Source organism: Alosa pseudoharengus, unplaced genomic scaffold, assembly GCF_046254945.1.
Source record: "Alosa pseudoharengus isolate Yale_2024_CS ecotype anadromous, Long Island Sound unplaced genomic scaffold, YU_APseudo_1.1 YU_APseudo_1.1_scf_15, whole genome shotgun sequence".
Lineage (NCBI taxonomy): Eukaryota > Metazoa > Chordata > Actinopteri > Clupeiformes > Clupeidae > Alosa > Alosa pseudoharengus.
The window spans coordinates 35,920,247-35,940,715 of NW_027468620.1; the positions used below are offsets into that span (position 1 = coordinate 35,920,247).

At 48.8% G+C, this 20,469-nt stretch overlaps 1 protein-coding gene across 2 annotated transcripts in view; it reads right to left on the minus strand.

The window, feature by feature from the left end:
- Window positions 1-1,444: 1,444 nt before the first annotated feature.
- Window positions 1,445-20,469, minus strand: part of hspa12a (heat shock protein 12A) — a 53,378-nt gene continuing 34,353 nt past the window's right edge. Inside the window, exons 7-11 of one of the 2 annotated variants that reach the window (XM_076286317.1) lie at window positions 18,041-18,127; window positions 15,735-15,839; window positions 14,822-15,080; window positions 9,261-9,364; window positions 1,445-5,222 (exon numbers count right to left, since the gene is read on the minus strand). In XM_076286317.1, the coding sequence (XP_076142432.1) occupies window positions 4,570-5,222; window positions 9,261-9,364; window positions 14,822-15,080; window positions 15,735-15,839; window positions 18,041-18,127 (1,208 nt within the window). In that variant the 3' untranslated portion in view covers window positions 1,445-4,569. The remainder of the gene's footprint in view (window positions 5,223-9,260; window positions 9,365-14,821; window positions 15,081-15,734; window positions 15,840-18,040; window positions 18,128-20,469) is intronic. The other variant, XM_076286318.1, reaches the window with a different exon arrangement.

A 20,469-nucleotide genomic window follows, 5' to 3' on the forward strand; every position in this document is an offset into this window, starting at 1 on the left:
TGGGACACCCTCACACCAGCTCTGTAAGTTTCACACACACACACACACACACACACACACACACACACACACACACGGCGAGCTCCTCAGAGATCTTCAGGGATGGCGGTGGACATGTAGAAGAGCACGTTGTGCAGCTCTTGCTTGGAGTCTCAGGGGAAGCACCAGTCACCCCCACTTCAGTTGCCATGGGGACCCCACTCTCAGTCACCCCCACTTCAGTTGCCATGGGGACCCCACTCTCACTGACAGGCTGAGTGACTTCGTCCTTCAAGGTTGAAAGGTCATGTTCTGAGTTGCCGTAGTGACTAAACTCAAATCACTCAATTAAGGTCAACTGTTGGATGAGCAGGTGTTAGGATATGCTCAGGAGTGTGTGCGTGTGTACGTGTGTGTGTGTGCGTGTGTGTGTGTGTGTGAATGTCAAACATGCACACATGCCAGTGGACTAGGCATTTCTTAGTTTATCACTTCCTGGATCAGGGGAGTGGGTGGAGCTAGGTGGTGGTCCATGGGAAATGGGGAGTGGCTTCAGATGGCATTGAAAGCACAGTCCCTCTTGGTGAAGATAAATCCAAATTCCCACCCACCCCGTATCCCAGAAACCCTGGGCGGCTCCAGTGAGTGAGGAAGAGCAGGGGGATAAAAGAGCAAGAGTCTTCGTTGGTCACCAGGTGTGCGACTCTCATGCGGGTCGTGCATAGCTTCAGAGCAGAGCCATAGGACATATGGGGCGAGATTACATGGATTAGCCAACACACAGTTCACTCTTTAGCTTTAGCAACAGCAGAGACAAGCAAGGTGTCGGCATACATTATCAACCAATCAGAAAAGAGATCCCCCATGCTTCAGACGAGGAAGGAAAGGCTCCCATTGGACCATTTTCAACAGTTTGCCTCCAAACAGCCAATGATGTGACTTCTGTGATGCAACACAAACACTAGCATTCCATTGGTTAAACTCTGCTAAAGAGAACACACTGTCCAACCCCCATAAATCCTCAGAGCCTATCATATTGCAGCCACTTGAGGGGTCTTTGGCAGCCATGCTTCTAACTCATTTCTAAGAAGCCGAAGGGATTCTGACATGTGACAAGGTCAAATATTTAGGCACTATTCTGATTATAAGATTATTACATTTCCAAAGGCCTTCCTAAGGACATACCTAAGATTGAGTTTTCAGACCGTGTTGTCTGTATGTCGATATGGTGATATCATTCTTTGCGATAAATGTTTTCAGGCATGCTATGTCAGCTTCTTCCTGGAAGAACGCTGTTTTTTCAGATCGTTTTCAGACATTTAAATCAGTCAGTGCCTAATGGATCCAATTGTTTACATACACCTACTGCACTGCAAGATTTTACACAAAAAATTTTCAAATATTAAAAGTGTAGCGTTTGTTACTGTTCTGGATAAAAGATGCAAAGGGATGAGTCTGAGAGTGATTGTGTGAGTTGGGTTTTTTATTGAGCATTTGGGTGTGAGGCGTGGAAGCAGATCCTCTGTGTGGTTGAAGCATGATGCTAAACACAAAGGGCTAGTGCGCCTGATCGCGCTCATTAGCGAGTTCTGCTATTGCTTATAGTAAAGGTTCAGTAATGCTGGGCACTACACAACCAGGGCTAATAGATTAGCACTTACTGCTGAAACCAAAACACAGAATCCCTCAATTCAAACCGCACAAGCACAACCATTAGTCATGTTAAGGGCAAAAGGTATTCAAGTTTTTTTTTCTTTCTCTTTGAAAAAAAAAAAAAGCAAAGTTGATTACAGAACCACATATAGGCATCATACATTCTCTCATCTTTTTTTCTTTCCCCCCTTTTCTGTGTTTTTATTTATGATTACTATATATATGAGCTGGTGAGGGTGATACACATGTGCTTGTAACACACAAACACACACATGCGCACACACAAAAGCCTGCGCACACACACTCATAAAAGGATACAAGTGCACACACACACATTCACTCAAACACACAGCCACACGGTTCATGCTCTGCTTTTAAGCTGCTAAAATAAGGCTAAAAACCTGTACAATATTCTTTTAAATACTGTATATACAGAAATAAACAGGCATATTTCAAACGTGATTAGTTAACTTGAGGAAGTTTGTCCTGCACTGCTCTCCACCCCACCGGCTCCAGTCAGTCACTGCATTCAGTCACAAACACAAACACAAACACAGCTCAGCACGCCAGCCAGTGAGTGGACAGCCATGGCTTTTTCATTAGATTCACTTTACACACGTAGCGATTAGCAGCAGCTCCTATTTCCTCACAATGACTGATGCTGCGATATGAAATACTTCACATTCTAGGATTTTTCTTTTTTCAAATCAACATGACTGAATGGGGAGGGGATGGAGGAACAAGCTTCAGCGAGGAATGCGAGAAAGGAAGCACGATAGATGTCCTGTCAGTGGACAGAATGGACAGAACAAGAGGAGTGGGATTCTGTCACAAGACGCCGGAACGGAGTGATTTGTGAGGAAGTGAGAGGTTCGGAAGTTTTTGGTGAGAAAAAGTTTGGTTCTACGGTAACCATAGTTTCAAAGCTGTGTGAAAACTACAATTCTAGCCAACATGACTCATAAGACGACTACATCTGGAATTGTGCAAAGAAAACTAAAAGGTTGCATTGTATATCACAAAGCCCTTGAAACATTGTAACTACGCTAGCCAGGACAGTGTGCTACAGTAGAACACAAAGCGTCAGGGACATAGAACCAAGCGTCAGGGACATAGAACCAAGCCTCAGGGACAGAGTGCAGGAACATAGAACCGAGTAGGTCTATCTGGTGCTACACGTAGACCATTACGGACTCACACTGCGCTAAATGCTAGAAATACAATCCAACATTGGGTTTGTAATCTACAGAAATCAAAAACATAGAGACTCTGTACAAGAGCGTGAGCAAACGGCACACCGATGGCACTGGCCAATGCTGCCCCTGCGTCATGAAAACAACACACACTACAGGTGAAATCCTCTGGACTAGAAGAACACATGCAGGTGAACTCCACCAGGGTAGAACACTAGAACAGCACCTGCAGGTGAACTCGTCCGGACTAGAACACTAGAACAGCACTAGAACTACTGCAAGTGAGAACAGCACCTGCTGCTGTTTTATTGGCTGTCGCTGCTCAGGTGGGCGGGACACTCGTTGTCCTGACGGTTTCAGCCTATGAGGAGAAACTCCAGCGTTCACACAGCAAGAGTATGAGAGACTCCACCTGCAAAGGCTAACTTCACCGGCCAAGGCTAACTTCACCGGGCAAGGCTAACTCCACTGGGCAAGGCTAACTCCACTGGGCAAGGCTAACTCCACTGGGCAAAGCTAACTCCACTGCCCAAGGCTAACTCCACTGGGCAAAGCTAACTCCACTGGGCAAGGCTAACTCCACTGGGCAAAGCTAACTTCACCAGGCAAGGCTAACTCCACTGCCCAAGGCTAACTCCACTGGGCAAAGCTAACTCCACCGGGCAAGGCTAACTCCACTGCCCAAGGCTACAGTAACTCCACTGGGCATCACTGAGCCCTGTCAGGGCTTCTTCTGCTCGTGAGCGAGCTGTAGATTAGCGCCAGTAACCTCAGAGTGGCCAAGTGATGATTAAATCACCTCCGTGCGGGAAACGTCTTCCGATGCCTGTCGGACGTTCCCCTCGCCCAATTCTGACAGGAGCTGCTAGGACACCCCTGCTGACTGTACTGTGATTTCATTGGTCCATCTCCTGGTGTGAGATTGGGTTACCATGGTGATACCAGTCACGGCTGCAAACCTCCGCTTTAGGATGACCTCACAGCACATCTATTCTGACAAAGTGTGTGAGAGAGAGAAAGATAGAGAGGAGAAGAAACCAGTCAACAGATAGAAAGATAGATAGATAGAAAGATAGATAGATAGATAGACAGATAGATAAATAGATAGATAGATAGATAGATAGATAGATAGATAGATAGATAGGAAGGCAGCAGCGGAATGACATCTCCTGACTCTTAAGTACACCCACGGGCCAAAACACTCCGCAACAGCTGGATCTAATAGAAAGCTAAACTACAGGAAGCTAAAGGAAAAGAAATTATCTACACACGAAGAGAGAGAGAGAGAGAGAGAGAGAGAGAGAGAGAGAGAGAGAGAGAGATGGTGTGGAGACGTAAGGACAGTGGGTGCCTCTAGTGTTAGAGTGAGAGGCTTCACAGACCCAGTCAAGAAATAAACACAAATGAAATCAAAAGAGAGCAATAATGACGGGTTTGACATTCAGACGACTGTCCCTTTGAGGGAAACGATGTGTGTGTGTGTGTGTGTGCGTGTGTGTGTGTGTGTGTCTGTCCGTGTGTGTGCGTGTGTGTGTGTGTGTGAGTGTGTGTGTGTGTGCGTGTGTGTGTGTGTGTGAGTGTGGGTGGGGGGTGGTTGTGTGTGTGTGTGTGGAAGGGGAGGGTAGATGAGTAAAAGATAGTGAAGGGGACAGAGATCTCTAATGGTGTTGTGTACTAGAACTCCATTTCCCATAATCCCTTTCTCCCTCCCCCCCCACCCCCCCAGGCCCTGCTGCAGTCTGCTCTACTGGCTGAGGAAGTCAATGCTGGCCTTCACGCTGCGCGAGGTAGCCACGTCCACAGCCATGGCACGGATCTCGGTGTCGCCGAACTGCATGAGCGTTTGGATTTCACGTCGGGTCGGTCCGCCGCCCGGCGCCGGTGGGGGGGGGTCGGTGCCACTCAGGTCCAGCCGCAGCGTACCGCACTTCCGGACCCCTGCGTCGGTGATGAAGCCCACCTGCTCCTTCTCGGCGCAGTACACGTGGATGACGATGACCTGCTGCGAGGGCTTGGCCGGCGTGTAGCTGCGCTTGACCGTCTCACCCAGCGCCACCGACTGGTCGGCCGCGATGAAGGTGTCGAACACGTCGGTGCACCAGCGCGTGCCCTCCTTGACCAGCAGCTTGTCGGCCGGGTGCTTGCCGTCCACCCAGCGGTTGAGGACGCCTACGCCGTAGGTGAGCGGAGAGCGGCGCACCTTGATGATGCCGGGGTCCAGGCCGAAGAGGACGGCGCCCTTGAGGATGGTCAGGCCCACGTCGTGCGGGATGATGATGCGGCTACGGCCCTGCAACATGTCCTGGACCGCCTTCTGCAGCAGCGGAGACTCGGCGAAGCCGCCCACCAGGAACAGGAACTTGATCTCCGTCACCTCGGGGCGGTCAAACAGCTCAGCTGTGAGAGGGGGACAGTGGGAAGGACGGAGAGGAGGAGGAGAGGAGAGAAGAGGAGGAGGAGGAGGAGAGGAGAGGAGAGGAAGAGAGGAGGGGAGATGAGAGGAGAGGAGAGGAGGAGAGGAAGGGAGATGAGAAGAGAGGAGAGGAGGAGAGAAGAGGAGGAGGAGGAGGAGGGGAGAGGAGAGGAAGAGAGGAGGGGAGATGAGAGGAGAGGAGAGGAGGAGAGGAAGGGAGATGAGAAGAGAGGAGGGGAGAGAAGAGGAGGAGGAGGGGAGAGGAGAGGAAGAGAGGAGGGGAGATGAGAGGAGAGGAGAGGAGGAGAGGAAGGGAGATGAGAAGAGAGGAGGGGAGAGAAGAGGAGGAGGAGGAGGAGGGGAGAGGACAGGAGAGGAGAGGAGAAACTTCATCAGTTTAGTCCATTTCATGATGAGTTACAGAAGCATAAGATGTTTTAGGACCACCACCACCCACACATTACATCACTACACACTGGAACTCCTCCCACACGTTACATCACTACTCACTGGAACTCCTCCCACCCACATGTTACATCACTACTCACTGGAACTCCTCCCACACGTTACATCACTACTCACTGGAACTCCACCCACACCACACATTACAGTGTTCTGGGCTTCAGTTCCACTGGGTGACTCCCTTGTACACACACACACACACACACACACACACACACACACACACACACACACACACACACACACACACAGCAGAGGCCAGGGCTGAGTGACCTAGATTTACCCCGCCCAAAACTCCATGAATAATTTAGATCATTTATTTTAAGAGGAAGAATTGAAGAGAGAGAGAGAGAGAGAGAGAGAGAGAGAGAAAGGAAGAAAGAGAGAAAGAATGAGCAAGAAAGAGAGTAAAAGAAAGAGAGAGAGAGAGAGAAAGAAAGAGAGAATGAGAGAAAAAGAGAGAGAAAGAGAGTGCCCAGGGGTACTGTTCATCTCCTGAATGTCTCCTCTGAGATTTCAAAATGGCACATCACCCTCTCTTCCAGCCTCTCTTTCTCTCTCCTTCTCTCTCTCTCTCTCTCTCACACACACACGCACACATAAGAATATACTTCCCTCTTTATATATCTCTTTCTGACTCTCTCTCACACATACAAGGAGTGAATACACACAGCACACACACACACGCTTACACACACACAGCACACACACACACGCTTACACACACACACACACACACACACACACACACACACACACACACACACACAAACACACACATACATACACACACACACACACACACACACACGCTTACACACACACACACACACACACACACACACACACACAAACACACACACACAGGGGTGAGAGAACGCGCAAACACATTCACAGCACTGTGTGAGAGCTAGCATAGCTGAAGGTCATTTGAGGGCATGACCCGATGCAATGTCAATATGCTGCACCGCTGACTGTGTCCTAAAGGTCAAAGTGATCACAGCATCATGATGACCCCATTCAGACATGATGTAACGCAGTTAATGTGGACAGGGCAATTACAATGAATAAGAGCTACAGCCAACTGCAGTTAATGGACCACAACAGACACAGAGTGAACAGACAAAAATGTCAAAACAACAGACCAGTGTGTGGACAGCTGCTACTGCTGGTTAAAAAACAACTCCGATTTCAGCTTTGCTGCTTTCAGGCCAGCTGAGTGTACTTAAGTAGTATATATAGTATAAGTATATATACCGTTTTGATCCCGTGAGGGAAATTTGGTCTCTGCATTTATTCCAATCCATAAATTAGTGAAACACACTCAGCACACAGTGAGGTGAAGCACACACTAATCCCGGCGCAGTGAGCTGCCTGCATCAACAGCGGCGCTCGGGGAGCAGTGAGGAGTTAGGTGCCTTGCTCAAGGGCACTTCAGCCGTTTCTACTGGTCGGGGTTCGAACCGGCAACCCTCCGGTTACAAGTCCAAAGCGCTAACCAGTACCAAACAAAGTGTTGGGTGCTGTGGTTGTCTATGGGGATAGTGTACTAGATAATGTGGTTCTCTATGGGGAGAGTGTACTAGATAGTGTGGTTATCTATGGGGATAGTGTACTAGATAATGTGGTTGTCTATGGGGAGAGTGTACTAGATAGTGTGGTTGTCTATGGGGAGAGTGTACTAGATAGTGTGGTTATCTATGGGGATAGTGTACTAGATAATGTGGTTGTCTATGGGGAGAGTGTACTAGATAGTGTGGTTATCAATGGGGATAGTGTACTAGATAGTGTGGTTGTCTATAGGGAGAGTGCACTAGACTAGATAGTGTGGTTGTCTATGGGGAGAGTGCACTAGACTAGATAGTGTGATTGTCTATGGGGAGAGTGTACTAGGTAGTGTGGTTGTCTATGGGGAGAGTGCACTAGATAATGTGGTTGTCTATGGGGAGAGTGTACTAGATAGTGTGGTTGTCTATGGGGAGAGTGTACTAGATAGTGTGGTTATCTATGGGGATAGTGTACTAGATAATGTGGTTGTCTATGGGGAGAGTGTACTAGATAGTGTGGTTATCAATGGGGATAGTGTACTAGATAGTGTGGTTGTCTATAGGGAGAGTGCACTAGACTAGATAGTGTGGTTGTCTATGGGGAGAGTGCACTAGACTAGATAGTGTGATTGTCTATGGGGAGAGTGTACTAGGTAGTGTGGTTGTCTATGGGGAGAGTGCACTAGATAATGTGGTTGTCTATGGGGAGAGTGTACTAGATAATGTGGTTGTCTATGGGGAGAGTGTACTAGATAATGTGGTTGTCTATGGGGAGAGTGTACTAGATAATGTGGCTGTCTATGGGGAGAGTGTACTAGATAGTGTGGTTATCTATGGGGATAGTGTACTAGATAATGTGGTTGTCTATTGGGAGAGTGTACTAGATAGTGTGGTTATCAATGGGGATAGTGTACTAGATAGTGTGGTTGTCTATAGGGAGAGTGCACTAGACTAGATAGTGTGGTTGTCTATGGGGAGAGTGCACTAGACTAGATAGTGTGATTGTCTATGGGGAGAGTGTACTAGGTAGTGTGGTTGTCTATGGGGAGAGTGCACTAGATAATGTGGTTGTCTATGGGGAGAGTGTACTAGATAATGTGGTTGTCTATGGGGAGAGTGTACTAGATAATGTGGCTGTCTATGGGGAGAGTGTACTAGATAGTGTGGTTATCTATGGGGATAGTGTACTAGATAATGTGGTTGTCTATGGGGAGAGTGTACTAGATAGTGTGGTTATCAATGGGGATAGTGTACTAGATAGTGTGGTTGTCTATAGGGAGAGTGCACTAGACTAGATAGTGTGGTTGTCTATGGGGAGAGTGCACTAGACTAGATAGTGTGATTGTCTATGGGGAGAGTGTACTAGGTAGTGTGGTTGTCTATGGGGAGAGTGCACTAGATAATGTGGTTGTCTATGGGGAGAGTGTACTAGATAATGTGGCTGTCTATGGGGAGAGTGTACTAGGTAGTGTGGTTGTCTATGAGGAGAGTGCACTAGACTAGATAGTGTGATTGTCTATGGGGAGAGTGTACTAGATAATGTGGTTGTCTATGGGGAGAGTGTACTAGATAATGTGGTTGTCTATGGGGAGAGTGCACTAGATAATGTGGTTGTCTATGGGGAGAGTGTACTAGATAATGTGGTTATCTATGGGGAGAGTGTACTAGATAGTGTGGTTGTCTATGGGGAGAGTGTACTAGGTAGTGTGGTTGTCTATGGGGAGAGTGCACTAGATAGTGTGGTTGTGTTTGCAAGATACTGTGGTTCTTTATGAGGAGAGAAACTTACTGAGGTGTTGGATGATGTGGTTGATGGTGGGCTTGTTTATGAGGAGAGGAACTTACTGAGGTGTTGGATGATGTGGTCGATGGTGGGCTTGTTTATGAGGAGAGGAACTTACTGAGGTGTTGGATGATGTGGTCGATGGTGGGCTTGTTTATGAGGAGAGGAACTTACTGAGGTGTTGGATGATGTGGTCGATGGTGGGGTTGTTTATGAGGAGAGGAACTTACTGAGGTGTTGGATGATGTGGTCGATGGTGGGCTTGAAGAGAGCGTTCATGGCATCAGGGTTCATCCTCAGCATTCCCTGAGAGGACCACTTCACAAAGTCCACACTGGAGGTGCAGAGACAGAGAGGGAGATAGAGATTAAGAGAGAGAGAGATGAAGAGAGATGGAGAGAGAGATAAAGAGATGGAAAAACAGGGAAATAGAGAGAGAGAGATGAAGAGAGAAACAGGGAGATAGAGGGAGATAGAGAGAGAGAGGGGAATAGGAGATAGTTAACAAGGGAGATGGAGAGATGGAGAGAGAAACAGGGAGATAGAGGGAGATAGAGAGAGAGAGGGGAATAGGAGATAGTTAACAAGGGAGATGGAGAGATGGAGAGAGAAACAGGGAGATAGAGGGAGATAGAGAGAGAGAGGGGAATAGGAGATAGTTAACAAGGGAGATGGAGAGATGAAGAGAGAGAGAAGAAGAAGGAGTGGGAGAGAGTAGCCTGGGTGTTCCCATGCTGCCTTGCGCGCGATTTGATTCACGCTGCTAAGGCAGCCTGGAAACTACCGCCCTAATTTTGATTAAAAATTGAGAAGTGGTGGCGCTAGCCAGGCTAGGGAGAGAGAGGGAGAATCAGCAAAGTCCAGACTCCAGGCACTGACAGTTTGGCCAGTAAAACAGCAGACATATGCAGTCTTGTCTACAAAACTTAGAGTAAGCTCTTCACACATCCTGACTAAGGAGAGATGGTCCAATCTATCTGTGGATAGACAGACAAGTCATTCTAAATAGCGCTTGAGCTTATCTGAACATATAAAGCTTATTTGAATATGAACATGAAATGCAACTTGCTGCAGGAGTGGAGTGGTGAGTTAACTTTATCATAGTTACAGCCTTTAGCTCCTGAGATGAGTTAGCTTTATCATAGTTACAGCCTTTAGTTCCTGAGATGAGTTAGCTTTATCATAGTTACAGCCTTTAGTTCCTGAGATGGGTTAGCTTTATCATAGTAACAGCCTTTAGTTCCTGAGATGAGTTAGCTTTATCATAGTAACAGCCTTTAGCTCCTGAGATGGGTTAGCTTTATCATAGTTAAAGCCTTTAGTTCCTGAGATGAGTTAGCTTTATCATAGTAACAGCCTTTAGCTCCTGAGATGAGTTAGCTTTATCATAGTTACAGCCTTTAGTTCCTGAGTAAGCGTCCACGTCCCGTAACACTGTGCGTGCTTCAGCATACCGGAGAGTGGCCAGCGAGTAACAGGACTGGATTTATGCAATTCTCTATATTACAGCAAGTGGGAGAAAGACCTCGCAAGGCCCAAAGAGCTGATCACACATCTGGCTTCAGTCTGAATGAGACTGGTCGGACATCTGGCTTTCCTCACAGCTGGTTGCAACATCAGAGATGCTACATCAGTGGCCAAGTCTGCAACTGAAATGCAAGGAAGCGACCAGAGCTATAACACATAGGACCAAGGCTGGACACACACAAACTGCACTGTCCATGCAGCCAAGCCCACACAGTCATACTTCCCACAGATCTCAAATGCAGAGACTGTTAGCATATGCTAGCTCAAATATGGCACTCTGCCAAGGGTAGCATAGTTAGCATATTCTAGCTCAAATACGGCACTCTGCCAAGGGTAGCATAGTTAGCATATGCTAGCTCAAATATGGCACTCTGCCAAGGGAAGCATAGTTAGCATATGCTAGCTCAAATATGGCACTCTGCCAAGGGTAGCATAGTTAGCATATGCTAGCTCAAATATGGCACTCTGCCAAGGGAAGCATAGTTAGCATATGCTAGCTCAAATATGGCACTCTGCCAAGGGAAGCATAGTTAGCATATGCTAGCTCAAATATGGCACTCTGCCAAGGGTAGCATAGTTAGCATATGCTAGCTCAAATACGGCACTCTGCCAGGGGTGGCATAGTTCGTTCTGTATATTGCATTTTGCACATCATTGTGGGTACCAGGGAAGTTGTGGTGGACTATTGCGCTCTCTCAGTGTCTACTGTATGTCTGGGGCCAGGATTTATTGTTGGATGTTGTACTGTCCTTATCGCTGTCTTGTTGCTGTTCTGTTGCTGTATGTTGTCCAGGGTAGCAAATTAGTTCCCCCTCTGGGGATTTATAAAGTTAATCCATTCCTCCTTCGATCCAAAATGCAACTGCACTCAGCAACTGTGCTTTCTCCGGTCTTAATCGATACTGCGATTCTTTTACTCCTCCTGGGGTCCAGAGAAAGATGAGCCCGTAATGACCAGGGCAACAGACGGATGGGTCACCCCTGTGGTATCGGGTTCCTGTGGCCGGTGTCTCCTAACAGACGTTCCCCAGAGCCGAGGAGTTCTGGGCTCACATGAGGGCAGGATGACGCCATGTACCAGGAAAGCAGGAGGCCCTCAGGGACGGCACTCAGACAGTCAGTCAGTCAGTCAGACAGTCAGGCAGACAGACAGACCCAGAGACCCACAGACAGTCAGGCAGACAGACAGACCCACAGACCCACAGACAGTCAGTCAGTCAGGCAGACGGACGGACGGACACACAGACAGAAAGGCGGCACGCGTTGCTCCCTCTGTTTGCATCCTGGTCCACTGAGAGCCTGTTAGAAGCCAGAGAGACAATCACGACTGGACCACGAGAGCTAAGGGTGCCAGACAGTGAGGTCATCAACAGGATGTCACCGTGAACCAATGTAGACTAGCCACGCCCGTTAATTTTGTACAGACCTGACCATAGAATTAGAAAGAGGAAAGAATGGCCATTTGTATCCTATTTTATGTGGCCATAACAGAACAAAAAATGAATAATTTATATTAAATCACTTGGGCATGATGGGGCTTGTTGTATTATGGGCTATTCCATGACTATTAAACATCAATTCTCATCTTAATGCATTATGGACTATTCCATAACTATTAAACGTCAATTTTCATCCTAAAATGCATCAGTGCACTGACTAGCATCCACAGATATAATCCAAATGAGATCCAATAGAAGATTACGTTAATGGAGGAAATATGATTGTTTCTGTCTAGTCTAGTGCAACTGTACACACCTGTCCACTGTGGACGTGATGTGTCAGTATTTCTGATCTAAACACTGAGGACGAGTCCTGTGCCCTGAGATGGAGAGTGGCTCAGATGTAACACGTTTCACGACCCATCTGCAAAATGTCATTTCAAGGGCGACTGAGATCTACGTCCCCCCCCCCCCCTGTGGCCTCTGCACGCGTAAGATGGCCGCTGGGCCGCTGAGGGCTGGGAGTCCCGCTGTGTCATGAGATCCCATCCAGTGCCGCAGAGCAGAAAGTGATGACCGAGCAGAGCAGCGTCCCTTCGCTGGCCACGGGACACTCCGTAATGAGGCTGTGCGATGCACACAAAGTGCTTAGCGAGCTGACAGGAACAGCACACTATGACCGTGGCGGAGAGATCCGGAGAGGAAGGAGATGACCGCTCACTTAACGAGACGTTGAGAAGAGCGCAGACAGCTCAGACAGCTTGTGTGTGTGAACAGATGATCTGTCTCTGCCCATCAGGCTGACCTGGTCAGGCTGGGATCACAACACACCTGTTCTGAGCCGAGAAGGGCTGATGCACAAGTAAAGGCAAAACAAGCTGGTGGTAGCCTAGTAGCTAAGAAACTTGGCTAGCAAGCAGTAGGTGGTAGTATAGTAGCTAGGAAACTTGGCTAGCAAGCTGTAGGTGGTAGTATAGTAGCTAGGAAACTTGGCCAGCAAGCAGTAGGTGCAGATGACGTGGTAACAGAAGGCTGTGGTATCGGCAGGTTAAGCTATGATATTAGAGAGCAGATGCTAGCGTTGGTGGAGGTAGGATAAATGGATGTGACCTGGTCTCTTGCTCACTGGATAAATGGATGTGACCTGGTCTCTTGCTCACTGCATCAAAGGCGGATCTGATTTCAGCTTCTCCACTCTGCTCCGAAACACTGTGGCTCATTGGGATGAATCATGGCTTAATGAGGAGACACAGAGCGCCATCTCCCGTGAGAGCCACCCTGTCTGCCTTCAGTGGCCTATCGCTTCCTACCCTCCATCTCTCTCTCCCCTCCACTCCTCCACTCTATCGCTTCCTACCCTCCATCTCTCTCTCCCCTCCCCTCCTCTACTCTATCGCTTCCTACCCTCCATCTCTCTCTCCCCTCCACTCCTCTACTCTATCGCTTCCTACCCTCCACCTCTCTCTCCCCTCCACTCCTCTACTCTATCGCTTCCTACCCTCCATCTCTCTCTCCCCTCCACTCCTCTACTCTATCGCTTCCTACCCTCCATCTCTCTCTCCCCTCCACTCCTCCACTCTATCGCTTCCTACCCTCCATCTCTCTCTCCCCTCCACTCCTCTACTCTATCGCTTCCTACCCTCCATCTCTCTCTCCCCTCCCCTCCTCTACTCTATCGCTTCCTACCCTCCATCTCTCTCTCCCCTCCACTCCTCTACTCTATCGCTTCCTACCCTCCATCTCTCTCTCCCCTCCACTCCTCTACTCTATCGCTTCCTACCCTCCATCTCTCTCTCCCCTCCACTCCTCCACTCTATCGCTTCCTACCCTCCATCTCTCTCTCCCCTCCACTCCTCCACTCTATCGCTTCCTACCCTCCATCTCTCTCTCCCCTCCACTCCTCTACTCTATCGCTTCCTACCCTCCATCTCTCTCTCCCCTCCACTCCTCTACTCTATCACTTCCTACCCTCCATCTCTCTCTCCCCTCCACTCCTCCACTCTATCGCTTCCTACCCTCCATCTCTCTCTCCCCTCCACTCCTCTACTCTATCGCTTCCTACCCTCCATCTCTCTCTCCCCTCCCCTCCTCTACTCTATCGCTTCCTACCCTCCATCTCTCTCTCCCCTCCACTCCTCTACTCTATCGCTTCCTACCCTCCATCTCTCTCTCCCCTCCACTCCTCTACTCTATCGCTTCCTACCCTCCATCTCTCTCTCCCCTCCACTCCTCCACTCTATCGCTTCCTACCCTCCATCTCTCTCTCCCCTCCACTCCTCCACTCTATCGCTTCCTACCCTCCATCTCTCTCTCCCCTCCACTCCTCCACTCTATCGCTTCCTACCCTCCATCTCTCTCTCCCCTCCACTCCTCCACTCTATCGCTTCCTACCCTCCATCTCTCTCTCTCCTTCACTTCTCTCCACTCTATCGCTTCCTAACCTCCATCTCTCTCTCCCCTCCACTCCTCTACTCTATCGCTTCCTACCCTCCATCTCTCTCTCTCCACTCTATCGCTTCATTCTCCATCTCTCTCATCCACTCTTTCCCTCCACTCTATCACTTCATTCTCCATCTCTCTCTCCTTCACTCCTCCACTCTATCACTTCATTCTCCATCTCTCTCTCTCCTTCACTCCTCCACTCTATCACTTCATTCTCCATCTCTCTCTCTCCTTCACTCCTCCACTCTATCACTTCATTCTCCATCTCTCTCTCCTCTACTCTTTCTCTCCACTCTATTGCTTCATTCTCTCTCTTTCCTCCATTCTCATCCCTCCTTCATTCACACATTCTCTCTCTCTCTCTCTCTCTCTCTTCCACTCACTTGCTCTTGCGGAGGGCATGCTCCACGCTGTGCCCGCGGAACTTCTTGTAGTAGTCGATGAAGGAGAAGGGCAGGTTAATGTTGAGTGGGTTGGTCCGGTCTGGCGCCGCGGCCCGCTTGCGAGACTCGAAGGCGATCATCAGGTCCACCCAGGCGGCTGGGCGCTTGACCTTAAACTGGTCAATGAAGTCCTGGCCGAAGATCTTACACAGGAGCTTCTCAAACTCATAGTCAATACCGATAGAGCCATAAGGGCCGCCTGGAGAGAGAGAGACGAAGAGGAGAGAGAGAGAGAGAGAGAGAGAGAGAGGAGAGAGAGAGAGTGAGGAGAGAGAGAGAGAGGAGAGGGAGAGAGTGAGGAGAGAGAGAGAGAGGAGAGAGGGAGAGAGAGAGAGGAGAGAGAGGACAGAGAGAGTGAGGAGAGAGAGAGAGGAGAGAGAGAGAGGAGAGAGAGAGAGAGGAGAGGGAGAGAGTGAGGAGAGAGAGAGAGAGGAGAGAGGGAGAGAGAGAGGAGAGAGAGGACAGAGAGAGGACAGAGAGAGTGAGGAGAGAGAGAGAGGAGAGAGAGAGGTGAAGATAATGAGCAGGTGTGCGTTTATTGAGGAGCAGGAGAGGATCATGGTGTCAGGTGGCACTGTTGACTCCAGAGGTAACTCCAGGAGAACTATAACTCTGAAGTAGTGATCCATTACCCTTAGCAGTGATCCATAACCATTTAGCACTGGCCTATAGCCCTTTAGCACTGGCCTATATAGACCTTTAGCAGTGAGCTATTACCCTTTAGCAGTGATCCATAACCCTTTAGCAGTGATCCATAACCCTTTAGCAGTGAGTTATTACCCTTAGCAGTGATCCATAACCCTTTAGCAGTGACCCATAACTCTTAGCAGTGACCTTTGACCCTGCAGCTTACCTGAGGCTTTGTACAGCTCCTTCAGGTGTCCCTCGGGCATGCGGATCTGATGGACCGTCAGGTCCACTGTGCCGCCACCGCAGTCCACCACCACGTAACGGTCACCTGGGGATAAACGGGAGGGGGGGGGGGGGGTCATTTGGGGTAGGAAGGGACAAATACAGAACATGGCTTGCGTGCGTGAGTGTGTGTGTGTGTGTGTGTGTGTGTGTGTGTGTGTGTGTGTGCGTGTATGTGTCTGCATGTGCATGTGTGTGTGTATGTGTGTGTGGGGGGCATTTAGGTATCACTGGCTATGTGTCAGAGGTGCCCCAAGTGCAGAGGCTCACAGGTAGACGTTGAGACATGTACGGAATGCTTGGGGTTTGAGATGGCACTCTGGGATGTAGCTTTTTAAGAGGAATGCAGATTAAGACACCGGTCCAGGTTAGGGTCATGATGACCATGACTTAACCTCTCACTGCATTCACCTCTGGAGAAAACACCAGGGTTCCGTCGCACATTGATGACCTCATAGCTGTTGTACATGGATGACGTGACAGAGAGATTATTCAGCTCTCAGACCCACCATACACTCTGACTGAGGCATCATTAAGATCACTCTCTCACTGAGTCAGAAGTTAGGCAACACACTCTCACTGAGGCGTGCGCAGTACACTCTCACTGAGGCGTGCGCAGTGTGCTTCTAGAACGTTCTCCGGTGAACACCAGGCTCCGTCTCCTGCGGTGAGGAGAGGTGATGTTCTTCCCCATGACTCAACTAAGTCTGTGTGTGTGTGTGTGTGTGTGTGTGTGTGTGTGTGTGTGTGTGTCTCTGTGTTGCATTTGCTGCAGTGAGGAGAGGTAATGTTCTTCCCCATGACTCAACTAAGTCTGTGTGTGTGCTGCATTTGCTACAGTGAGCAGCATGACTCAGCTAGGTCTGTCTGTATGTGTGTGTGTGTGTTGCAGTGTTGCATTTGCTGCAGTGAGCAGCGATGATGTACTTCACCATGACTCAGCTATTTTGTTAGTACCTCTACTGTACCATGACTGAACTAAGTCTGTGTGTGTGTGTGTGTGAGTGTGTTTGTGTGTGTCTGTGTGTGTGTGTGTGTTCGTGCGTGTGTGAGTGTCTGTGTGTGTGTGTGTGTGTACGTGCTGCATTTGCTGCAGTGTTGTACTTCACCATGACTCAGCTAAGTCTGTGTGTGTGTGCGTGTGTGTGTGTGTGTCTGTGTGTGTGTGTACGTGCAGCATTTGCTGCAGTGAGCAGTAGTGATGTACTTCACCATGACTCAACTAAGTCTGTGTGTGTGTGTGTGTGTCTCTGTGTTGCATTTGCTGCAGTGAGCAGCGGTGATGTACTACACCATGACTCAGCTATTTTGCTAGTACCTCTAGCACTGATGATAGCTTCTGTCAGTGAGTGTGTGTGTGTGTGCGTGTTTGTTTATCTGTGCAGAGCTCTGTAGTAGACTGTGTGTGCTGAGTGTGTGTAGTTGCTTTCTAACAATGTTGATCATCCCCCCTCCCCCCGTTACACTCAACACACACACACACAAACTGCATCCTTTGCTCACCTCCACTGACCCTCTGACCTTGGGATACCCACTCTGACCTTGAGAGCCCCTTTGACTTTGGGAAAGCTCCTCTAACCCTGGGATAGCCCCACGGATAGATCTAAATGCCTCAGAGCCAGGGCCATAGGCCCCAAATACTCTACTGTAGGAGTTGGAGCCATATGGCCTCCAAACTCTACTGTAGAGGATTGGAGCCATAGGGCCCAAATACTCTACTGTAGGGTGGAGGAGTCATAGGGCCCAAATACTCTACTGTAGGGTGGAGCCATAGGCCCCAAATACTCTACTGTAGGGTGGAGGAGTCATAGGGCCCAAATACTCTACTGTAGGGTGGAGCCATAGGGCCCAAATACTCTACTGTAGGGTGGAGCCATAGGCCCCAAATACTCTACTGTAGGGTGGAGCCATAGGCCCCAAATACTCTACTGTAGGGTGGAGGAGTCATAGGGCCCAAATACTCTACTGTAGGGTGGAGCCATAGGGCCCAAAGGACTCTGAGATTGTGAGGTACATCTGACACTAAAGAAGGAAATCCCCCCCTGCTAAGCAAGGGAATGGTTCGGCCTGGTTGGGTGTGGAGCCACAGCAGTGTTGGAAACAGCAAGGGCAAATACATTGTGCAAGAGAAAGAGGGGTGTGTGTGTGAGTGTTACAGAGAATGAAAAGCAGACAGAAGGAAAGAGAGGAAGTAAAAGAGAGAGAGAGAGAGAGAGAGAGAGAGAGAGAGAGAGAGAGAGACTCTACCTTCCGCCAGCTCCGCCCAAAGCTCCCCTATGACATTTTCCACCAGAAAGGTTCGGCTCTGCCGGTTGCGCCGCACGTTCTCCTTGGCTGCTTACAGAGAGAAGAGGACTGCGTGTGAGAGCGGCCGCGTGAAGCCTCGCGTGAAGCCGTGTGTGTGTGTGTGTGTGTGTGTGTGTGTGTGCGTGTGTGTGTGTGCGTGTGTGTGTGTGTGTGTGTGCGTGTGTGTGTGTGTGTGTGTGTGTGTGTGTGTGTGTATGTGCGTGTGTGTGTGTGTGTGTGTGTGTGTGTGTGTGTGTGTGTGTTTGTGTGTATGTGCGTGTGTGTGTGTGTGTGTATGTGCGTGTGTGTGTGTGTGTGTGTGTGTGTGTGTTTGTGTGCGTGTGTGTGTGTGCGTGTGTGTGTGTGTGTGTGTGTGTGTGTGTGTGTGTGTGTGTGTGTTTGTGTGCGTGTGTGTGTGTGTGTGTGTGTGTGTGTATGTGCGTGTGTGTGTGTGTGTGTGTGTGTGTGTGTGTTTGTGTGTGCATGTGCGTGTGTGTGTGTGTGCGTGTGTGTGTGTGTGTGTGTGTGTGTGTGCATGTGCGTGTGTGTGTGTGTGTGCATGTGTGTGTGTGTGCGTGAGGGCAAGGCTTTGCAACAGCATGGGACAGAGTAATGGCGGGGGGGGGGGGCTCTCAGAAGGGATCAAATGTTAGGTGAAGGTGAAAATGTCATAGTTCATTAGTCATCCTTGAGGCATCAATGTGACTTTAGAACTGCAGCCTGCATGAAAACTCAAGAGTTTCATCTTCTATTTATATTTTCACCACACAGAGAGAGTCCAGGCAGTCCAGCTGAACTACACAGATACAACTCACATACACACACACACACACAGACAGACACACACACACACACACACACACACACACCGCTTTCACACTCATACACATATCACACATCCCAATGTCCTGTGAGTCCTCCATCTCCAGACCAATGGAATCAGCTCACGACCATCAGGGCAGATATCTATCCTATGAGTCTAGAGCAGGGATTCCCAAACTGTGGTACGCGTACCCCCGGTGGTACGCGAGCTGCTTCTAGGGGGTACGCGAGATGAAAAGGGCTATGGCGGAATTTTAATTTTTTTGTCAATTTTAAATCTTTTGTAATTAATTCATGAATAAATACATAATTTCGAATCAGGTCATAATGATATGGAAACATGAAATTAAAGGATATCATTTATAAACTCTGTATGTGTTCATCAAAAAAAGGGCAGCTTATTACACCTGACACCTGGAATAGCTAATAGAATGCGTTACTTTTGAATGCGTTGGATGGTCCGTGGGGGGGAAGTTTTGCGGATATAACAGGTTTTTGAAAACAACAAAAACAGAAAGGAGGGAAGGAGCAAAGCTAGGAGTTATTTCAGATGGGCAAGAAGGGTAACATTAAGCTGGGCTTTACATTTAACAAACTAAAGGTAGCCTAAGTTTAGCCTTTCTAGGCTGTATAGCCTAATGTTGTCCAAACGAATACATCCTTGTCATGCGTTGTTGTAGGCCTATTATAAGATATTGTATGTGGATGTAGTTAGGCTACTATGCAGGCTAATTTTCATGACTTTTTAACTGACCAAATGCACGCACCTAAAACCGGGAAACGGAAAAATATTGTCAACGCGGAGGGGGGGGGGGGTTATAGAATGCGTTAAGTTTTTATGTGTTTATGTGTCGGATGGTGGGGGTACGCGAGCCGAGTCGGAATGTAGGCGGTGGTACGCGGGGGGAAAAGTTTGGGAACCGCTGGTCTAGAGGGTAGTGCCCATCAGGGAAGATATCTATCCTATGAGTCTAGAGGGTAGTGCCCATCAGGGCAGATGTCTATCCTATGAGGAGTCCAGAGTGTAGTGCCCAACGATATGACTACACTCTACACTACCAAGATGGATGAGTCAGGCAAAGGGTCAGCCACACGCATGCTTTGCTGCCAGACACTTCTACACCTTTCCACAGACATCACGCATCACCAAACGTGTGCGAATCATTTCAGAGCATTCGGTAAGTCTGATCAAACAGGGCACTGTGCAGTGATACTAGGCAAGTAGAAGGATTCCGGATGTCCTTGAAGGATTCCGGATGTCCTTGTGAGATATGCAGGTGTGTGGGTGTGTGTGTCTGTGTGTATCTGAGAGAGAGAGAAACTGAACTGAACATATCAGTATGAGGCACTTCACTCAGCGCTGTGTAGGTCTGGGGGTGAACGTGATGCATGCTGGGCTTTTTCACCATGCAAACAGCACGTTCAGCAAGACCTGTGCAGCGCTGCAAACAGCACGTTCAGCAAGACCTGTGCAGCGCTGCAAACAGCACGTTCAGCAAGACCTGTGCAGCACTGCAAACAGCACGTTCAGCAAGACCTGTGCAGCGCTGCAAACAGCACGTTCAGCA